Here is an 8,409-nt window from a genome sequence, read left to right on the forward strand (position 1 = left end):
TTTTCTTAGTATGAAATAAAATAGCACAAGATTTAATAAACTGCTGCAAATTTGATTATTTTTGCATGGGTTTGACTTTGCTCAAGATATTAAAATACCAGCACGCTAATTAATGAAGACAAAACAGTAGCAAATCACAATGGATCCAGCTTGAGCAAGGAATGCTCAGGAAGAATGAAGAGGTCATAAGAATTAAAAGATAATTGAAGAGGCATTGGCTTACGCCTTAGTCATGGACTGAAAACGTCATTAAACAAATCATCAAGTCTCCTATAAATATCTTTCTCATTATTTTTCAGGGACATTGTCAGGTCGAGTTTCAACCCTGCTCAATTGTTTGTTTTGCTTCCTCAGCAGAACAAAGACTGAAACATTTACTAGATTATTTAAATGTTATTTTATAGACCACTGCATATAGAACGAGTAACATTTTCAGCATATACAGCTTAGGGAATAGCAAGAAAACTTGAATGTGATGAAAAACGAACAAATCTTGAAACAACAAAACAATGAACATGCACGCGCACACACACACACACACACACAAGCACAAGGTCAGGTTCTAATACAAAGTAGAATTCAGATAAAAATGGGGGTAACCACTGTTTTTCTGCTAATAGAATCAAACCCAGAATTTAGCACAGGGTATTTGATTCTGCCATCAAAATATGAGTTCATTACTTATTTTATAGCACTACAATAAATTACTTTGGGATGTAGCCTTTGAAACTCATGGCACACACAGCCCACTAATTGCCACTTTTGCCTACTTAGCACAGCCACGTCTGTCACTCTTATCTTCTACTCTGCACGATGACCCACGTCCTTAATTGCCAAAAAGAAACAAGGGGATAACAAAACCCACCGAGCAGCATTTGCTTGGCTTTTCATACAGCTAGCTGGTAGGTTCAGATGAATGTGTTTCAGCTGCAGGGAAAGCCCCTCTGCCGGCCACAACAGCCCTTGAGGGGCCGGACATCGCAGCCGGCCCTTACTGTTGCTCTACCTGGAGGTCCTGCCGGGGGTCGGGCCTGAGGCCTGGCCTCGCCTCCCCTCGTCTCCACAGCGCGCCCGCCCGGGCCCCGGCGCCGCCCGCCCCCGCTGCCGCTCGCGCTACCCCTGCCGCCGCGAAGCCGCTCCGCAGAGGCAGCGCGGGCCCCACCGGGCCTGCCCAGGCCCCCGGGCGCTGGGGGCGGGCGGCACCAGGGCGCATGCGCGGCGGCGGGAGCGGCCGCGCGGAAGTCGCGGGGAGTTTGCAGTGCTTGTTGGCCCGGCCATGTCCGAGGCGTATTTCCCCGTCGCCCCCGGGCTGGGCCTGGAGGAGAACTTTCTGTCGCTGGACGATATCCTGATGTCTCAGGAGAAGCTGCCGGGCCGCGCCGAGAGCGCCTTGCCGCGCCTGGCTTTCGCGCTGGGCCAGGGGGCCGGCTCCGGCGACGCCATCCCGGAGGTAACCGGACGCGGGGGTGAGGCGGGGGGGACGACAAACTACAGCTCCCAGCAGCCACCGCGCGGGGCGGGGGCGCGGGGGGTGCTGGGAGCTGTAGGCGCGCGGCCCGTAGGCCCGCTGCCGACCGGGGCCCCTGCGGCCCGCTGGTTTTGGGGTCACGGCGAGGAAATTTATGCTTCTAGCTACTTTTTTAAAAATTAGTTTTACTTTTATTGTATTCACGTTGCATGGATTTTTTTTTTCCTTCTTGTGCTTAATAATCTGACAGTTGTTAGATTATACGACAGCAATAAACACTTCCATCAGTGTTGCCATGATAATTAACGCCTCTAAAGTGCGCCTGTTTTATATTCCAATTACAGTAGACCGTTTGAAAACAAAGTTCACGTTTTGTAATGATGGATCTTCACTGCTAGAAGTTTACTGTCGGTCTTTGGGGTCACTTTACATGCATTTTCATGGAGCGGACAACTTTTGTTTTTTCTCATTGGTGCAGGGATCAAAGCTGGAAGTACCCCTGTGGCTTGCTAAAGGTCTACATGACAGCAAAAGAAGAATAATTTCTGTGGAACTGCCGAAGATTTACAAGGAAGCCTGGAGGACGGTGTTCAGTGCAGATGCCAATGTGGTCGATCTACATAAAATGGGGCCATACTACTACGGATTTGGCTCCCAGCTCCTGAATTTTGACAATCCGGAGAATCCTGACATAGCTCAGACAATCCTGCAGGCAAGTATCTGAGCTAAATCTTGAAATTTGGTTTTGCGTTTTTGTCTTCTGCTTCTTCCCAGCTGCTCAGCAGTCTTCAGGAAAAATATACTGTTTTAATCCAAGTCACTTCAGTGTTGAATATGGATTTTCTAGATCAAGCTGTAGGACGAGGCTTTTGGTGACTGCACAGTCCAGTGGTGGAAACCTCAAGTACACATCCAGGAGTGTAATTTTAACTTGGAGTTTCCACGCTGTAAATGCAGTATTTAATAAGATCCTATAAAACAAGGCTGGAGGAGACATAAGATTATTTAATCATGCCTGTGCTGCAAGGCGGAATTAATCCACCCTCTACTACTTCTATTTTTCGACCCTGTTTTTAAAGTACTGTGGCGATAAGACTTCACACTGCTCTGGGCAATTGGTTTCAGTGCTTCACCATCCTAATCTTAGAAGGTTTCCTCTAATGTCTGAACTAAAGCTCCTTCACGGGAACACAAACTCTGTTCTGTTTGTCTCATACAAAGTACACACTGAGGACAGATTCACAGAATCACAGAATCTCCTAGATTGGAAAAGACCTGTAAGATCATGTAGTCCAATCATCAACCTAACACTGACAAGCCCACCACTAAACCATGTCCCTGAGCACTATATCTACGCAACCCTTAAATCTCTCCAGGGATGGGGGCTCCACCACTGCCCTGGGTAACACGTTCCAATGCCTGATGACCCTTTCAGTAAAGAAATTCTTCCTAATATCCAATCTAAACTTCCCTTGGCACAGCTTGAAGCCATTTCCTCTTGTTCTATCCCCTGTTACTTGACAGAACAGGTTGACTCCCACCTCTCTGCAACCTCCTTTCAGATAGTTGTAGAGAGATTGTTCTCTTCCTTCCTGCAGCAGTCCCAACTCATTTGGTAACTCTTTGTGGGTCGTGCTTTCTAACCTCTGATTGTCCTTATTGTGCAGGGCTGGTATCTTTCCAGTTGATCTGCATCCCCTGTGACCTGCAGTGTCCTGAACAGCATACAGCCTCCTGTTCAGGACTTGCACTGAGGAAAAAAAAGATTGCTTTGTGAATTTTGTAGCTGGTGATGCTCTTTGCTCATTGTGGTGTAGCAGCTTGTTTTTCATGATAGACACTGATACGTGTTCGATTTGCACTCCACAGTAGATGGTACAGACTGCGTATGCACACAATTGTTCCTTTTCCTGCGTTTGCATGGTTCCCTATTTCTGCCTTAATGTAAAACCTTACATTAATCCAAGCTGAATTACATGCTATTGTTTTCACACCATTTTACTAATTTTTCAGGATCATTATGAATTAAGAGTTCTGCTCCCCGACATGCTTGCAGTCATCCCTCCTCCTTCTCCTGCATGCTGTTTGCTAATTTAATAAGCATGACTTTGCTTCCTTTAGTAAGCTTATTAATTAATATATCAAAAACTACTCAGTTCCAGATAGACCCCTGCTGAACTCCACTCAATATGCTCTTCCCTCCTGACAGGAGTGATGGGTAATTGTCTTTACTGACCACCCGCGGGCAGTTTAGCTAAATCATGCAAGAACGCCCCATGACAGATACCTGTCTGCTGCTTTTCCTCCTTCACAAAGCATCCTGCATCCTGCCACAGGAGGAAACTAGGCTGGTCTCTCAAAGTTTGTTCTTGGCAGGTCCGTGTTGACTGTTATTCTTCTCTCTATTTTCTGTCAGAAGTTTATGTATAGTGTGTTTGTTCCAGTATGTTTCCAGGAATTGATACTGATGGGTTTATAATTCCCTGGCTGTTCCTTCCTCTCCATCTCCCCTTTCTCTTTTAAAAGATAGATACCATCTTTGCCAGTTTCCGGACTTCTGTGCTCCATGAGCTTTTAAAGATAACCACTAACAGCTCTGAGATTTCTTCAGCCGGCTCTCTGAGTAGTCCGGATGATTGCTATTGGCTTTTTTTTTTCTTCCTTGTTTTTTTTTTTTTTTCTTTCTCTATTCTTCAAATGAAGGCTGCAGAGAGGCTTTAAAGCACTGCTGCTTTCTTGGAGTTATCCACTGAAAGCTTGCTTTCTGCGTTCAGGAGGTGACCACGCCTTTCCTTGTCTTTTCTCTTTCTGTTAATGGACACCCTAGGAAAAAAGCCATGTTAACACAAATCACTTGTTGACAGAAAAATCAAAGCATGCATGGTATGCTTTCTCTTTATTAAAAGCAAACAAGAGGGGAGTTGTGCTGACTTAAATGAAAGACCAAAAAAACCTCTCTCCCAAATATTCAGGAACTATAAATGTGAAGTATAACTATTTGGTGACAGAGCCAAAATTATTAATTTATAATATATTTATCCTAAAAGTAAATCTCTAAAATACCACAGTTCTGATGATTCTAAAATCAGCTTCTGAAATAACATGGCACAGTTTTCAGAGTTTTGACCTTTTTTTTTCATTCCCAAAAGCAAAGTAGGGAAATAAAAATCCTTAACTATATCTTGTTGCTTAGATTTTTGAATGTTTTTTATTAGTTTTTTATTTTTATTTTTATTAGGTTTTTTTATTAGTTGTGTGCATTGGTTTTTATTAATTGTAGTTGTAGTTTTCTTTTTACTTTTCTCATGGTTAAGTGTTTTTTTTTCCACCACTGTAAAGCATTCAGTATGCCGGTTTGGCTTAACTTCCAGGCCGTTCACGAGTTGCAGCTCGCATGTTCCTGCAGCAGCTCCTGTGGCATGAGATTCATTCCATCTGCTCTAAAGCACTGATTGCTTGTGAAGTGCGATGGAATAGATTGTAATTGTGTTATGCCCTGTAGTCTGCTCAAACCTGTCATTAGGAAGTGGCCAAAATCTAATTCCGTGCTTGCTTCCCATCCAGTATATCAGACACTTGCTCTCCCAGCTCAGGCAGGAAACGGTTTGCCTTTGTGTCCAGAGTTAATAGGTGCTATGCTGTTCGCAGACCCTCGCCTAGTGGTGAATTAGAGCCTGCACCTTTGGCTTTTCAGTCTTGCAAACTCAGGCCTCTAGCATTTGAGCTGAAGAAGCCTCTGTGTTACCTGTCAGTAATTCTGCTTATCTTCTTTAGACATTTATTAGCCGCTTTCGTCGAATCATGGACTCCTCTCAGAATGCCTATAATGAAGACACATCAGCGCTGGTGGCTCGGCTGGATGAATTGGAGCGAGCTTTATTTCGAGCTGGCCAGAAAGGGCTGAATGACTTCCAGTGCTGGGAAAAGGGACAGGCTTCTCAGATCACAGCTTCCAGTCTGGTCCAGAATTATGGGAAGAGAAAGTTCACAGATATGGATGGTTAAAAGCCTGAAGAATGTGCAGCTACAGTGGGGGACACCAGAAGATTTACAGTCTGTCTGTCACAGAAGAGAAAGATGAATCAGCTTAGGGGAAGGACAGGTTCCCTGTTCATTAATGGGAATTCTTCTCTATAACATCTTCGGATTAGACTAGTGCAAATTTTAAAGGCAGACAGCAAGGGTATGAAAAAATAGATTGCATCACATCCCTAGATAGCTTTACAGCTTACTCATACCACTCCTGAGGATTTGCAGTTAAAGTGTTTGCTAGGTGGCTGAAAGGGTTTGAGAGGATTTTCTAAAAGAGTAATTAATATTTACTATTCTTTATCTTCCAAATTGATATTTACAATACCAGATCTGTTTGGAAAAAAAAAAGTGTAATTCTATGTATTTCATTTTGCCCTTCCCATTCCAGGGAACAGCTGTTTCCAGGTTGCCTGTTCTTTGGAGAATGCATCCCAGTGATGTGGAAAAAAAAATGTGGTACAAACCACATTGAATTTTTCCCATGTATTTTACATTGAGATGGAACAGGTACTCTTTGTGAGGCAGGAATGTTTTTCTTTGCTAAATTTTGTACACAGTGTTAGTGCCCTGGAGAAAAATACCTCTTCTAACCCATGTAGCAAGCGAAGTGGCTGTGCAGGTCTCACAGGCTGCCTCATCCTCTCGCTTTTGGCCCTTGTGGGCTTGATGCTGCACGGGGTGGAGAATATTCTCTTTTGATGTGAGTGGCTTTTGTGATGGATGCATCTCTATGATAGGTGTTGAGCTCCTCCGCTTGTTTTACGGAGGAGGCAACAGAAGGCAACAAAGAGTTAGTCTGGACCAGATCAGAAGCAGCAACTTTAATGGAAACTTCCCCATTATCAACCCCTGAGCTATCTGTTTTCCCATGAGAAATACTTCTGATTACTGAATTTGGTTAGTAGAAGGGACAGAGCAAATGAACTGAGTTTCCTTCCTTCTGATCCATATAAATGATCCTAACAAATTGATCCTAGTACATGTCATTCTTGCCAGTAGGAATGACTGGAGTTGGAACTTGCTAAGCAGCACAGTGGTTATCACCCTGGGTGGGTGCCTTGAAACCTCGGTGATCTGAAGTCCCATTGGACTGGAGACAGAAAACAGATGGTTATCTCTGTAGGACTTAGTTCCTGTGGTCATCAGGATGGTTGTCCTTTGAAAGCAGATATTAAATGTCTTATGGCTGCTTCTTAGAAGGTGGAACTTGCAGAGTGCCAAAGTGGAGGAGCCAGATTGTAATGCTACTGAGCGCTGCTTCTTCTGTGGGAATCACTGGGAGGTGATGGCACAGGGAGGTGATGGCAAGATCCAAATCTTGGAGAAGTTGTTACTGGATTTGCAGATGTACCTGGATATTGGATACTTCAAACTGGAGACCTCAAGTACAAACAGTGTGTGGCCGTTCCTTGCCCAGAGGAGTAAAAGCTCTTCCTCTGGAGGTGGTGAGAGGGGACAGCGTGCGGGCTTCACGAGCACCTCTGCCTCCTGCCACAGGAGACTAATTGGAAGCTGTGCCTTACAGAGTATTGAAAGTACGTGCAAGATCAAATGCTGCTGCACTTAATGACTTAATGGCACATAATAGCCTATGCATTTTCATGAAGCTTTTGTCTGTTGTCCATTTCTGGATTTTTGTGTTGAATAAATATTTTGTAAGGGGACAATTGTAACGTAATACATCTGTTGTTAATTGCCCTGCAGCAGAAAAATTAGTGATAGATCAGAAAGTGCAGTTCTCTACAAAACTGTGGCCATGATAGATAATGCAGTCCTGCTTTATATCATTCCCCTTCTCTTAGAGGTAACACAGTCAAGAGCTGCATTTGTGCAGTCATGCGAGTGTAGAAGTAATTCCTGTCTGACTTAGCCCACGTGGGTAATAGCTCTTTGCTCAAGTTATGGGAGAGACACTGCCGACCAATCAATAAGCTATTGATTTCATAAATTGCATTTTTATGAAACACAAGATGGATGGAGGTGATTTCTGTGTTACCTTGACTTTGTTGCAGAGTGGTGGGTAGCGGGTGGAAATGGCTGTCCCTGTGTTCGTACCCTGCTGCTCCGAGCGCTGTAGCACAGGCTTCACATAGCATGTCAAAGCTGTGTTCAGTGCTTCAGCTGCAAGGGAAGCAAGTTTAAGTCCATCTGTGATGAGAAGCATTTTTGAATGGGAAGGATTATTTTAATGAAACGTGGCTTTGAGATCTAGTTGGTTTATAAGCAAAATCACTAGTTCATCAATTTCTGGGCTGGTTGACTATCCAAACTCATTTTCCTACTTTTGTAAGAACGTTTTTCTTCTCTACTGCTGGGTGCAAAATCCAAGCAGACAGTTGCTCATTTGCCAACATTTTGGGCAGCTACTTTCAGAGTGGGGAGGAAAAACGCCTGAAGTAGTCCTCAATGTCACTGGCTTCCGGTAAGTAGGCAATGTCACTTTTAGTAATCCTGAGTGTTTAGGAATAAACACCTGTAAGATCCTTAAAAAATGTGATCCTGTAACTTTAAATTACAGCATTTGGTTAGTAGATTTGGTATTCTGTTGATTTTTTTTTCTCTTTTTTTTTTCTTGTTTTTTTCCTTGCTGGCTGGAGTGTTTTTTTTTTTCTGTCCAGAAATAAAACAAAGGAGCGCTCTACTTTTTATGAACACAGACTGTCCTTTATGATTGCACCGCAGCAAGATATAAGTTAGAGGAGTTTGAACTTGTGTGTATTTTCAGAATGGCACAATAAATTGTCATTACAGAACTATACAAAAGAAGTCTGAAAAGGACTTTCAAGTGTCACTTCTCCCCATTTCCCTCAGCTTTTGAACTGGAGGCTACTGATGTTTATGAGAAAGCAGTCCATAGACACATTTTACAGTATTGCCACAGTGGTTTTCATTGCAATCAAATAAAAAAC

At 43.6% G+C, this 8,409-nt stretch overlaps 2 protein-coding genes across 3 annotated transcripts in view; one reads left to right on the plus strand and one right to left on the minus strand.

Annotated features, from left to right (window-relative positions):
* LOC309676617 (diacylglycerol O-acyltransferase 1-like) overlaps positions 1-1,145 on the minus strand; it is a 30,554-nt gene extending 29,409 nt beyond the window's left edge. Inside the window, exon 1 of the mRNA XM_082489209.1 lies at positions 1,007-1,145. The gene's annotated coding sequence lies outside the window, so the exon portion shown is untranslated. The remainder of the gene's footprint in view (positions 1-1,006) is intronic.
* Positions 1,146-1,242: 97 nt separating this feature from the next.
* On the plus strand, positions 1,243-8,150 carry GINS3 (GINS complex subunit 3). 2 transcript variants are annotated; one of them, XR_014269612.1, is made up of 4 exons: positions 1,243-1,450; positions 1,947-2,180; positions 5,243-7,035; positions 7,864-8,150. XR_014269612.1 is itself a non-coding variant. In XM_082489270.1 (3 exons), exons 1-3 carry the CDS (start codon positions 1,277-1,279, stop codon positions 5,471-5,473), a joined length of 639 nt encoding a protein of 212 aa, XP_082345396.1. In that variant the 5' UTR covers positions 1,243-1,276; the 3' UTR covers positions 5,474-7,158. The 2 variants fall into 2 exon arrangements, 1 of the variants encoding a protein (XP_082345396.1); XM_082489270.1 differs by lacking the exon at positions 7,864-8,150 and having other exon boundaries at positions 5,243-7,158.
* Positions 8,151-8,409: the final 259 nt, after the last annotated feature.

The sequence above is a fragment of the Vanellus vanellus genome (assembly GCF_965231255.1).
Source record: "Vanellus vanellus genome assembly, chromosome: 12".
NCBI lineage: Eukaryota > Metazoa > Chordata > Aves > Charadriiformes > Charadriidae > Vanellus > Vanellus vanellus.

Coding starts and splice junctions, on each gene's coding strand:
- GINS3 (XM_082489270.1), top strand. CDS start 1,277: ATGTCCGAGGCGTATTTCCCCGTCGCCCCCGGGCTGGGCCTGGAGGAG. Junction 1,451..1,946: donor CCGGCGACGCCATCCCGGAG/GTAACCGGACGC, acceptor TCATTGGTGCAG/GGATCAAAGCTGGAAGTACC. Junction 2,181..5,242: donor TAGCTCAGACAATCCTGCAG/GCAAGTATCTGA, acceptor TATCTTCTTTAG/ACATTTATTAGCCGCTTTCG.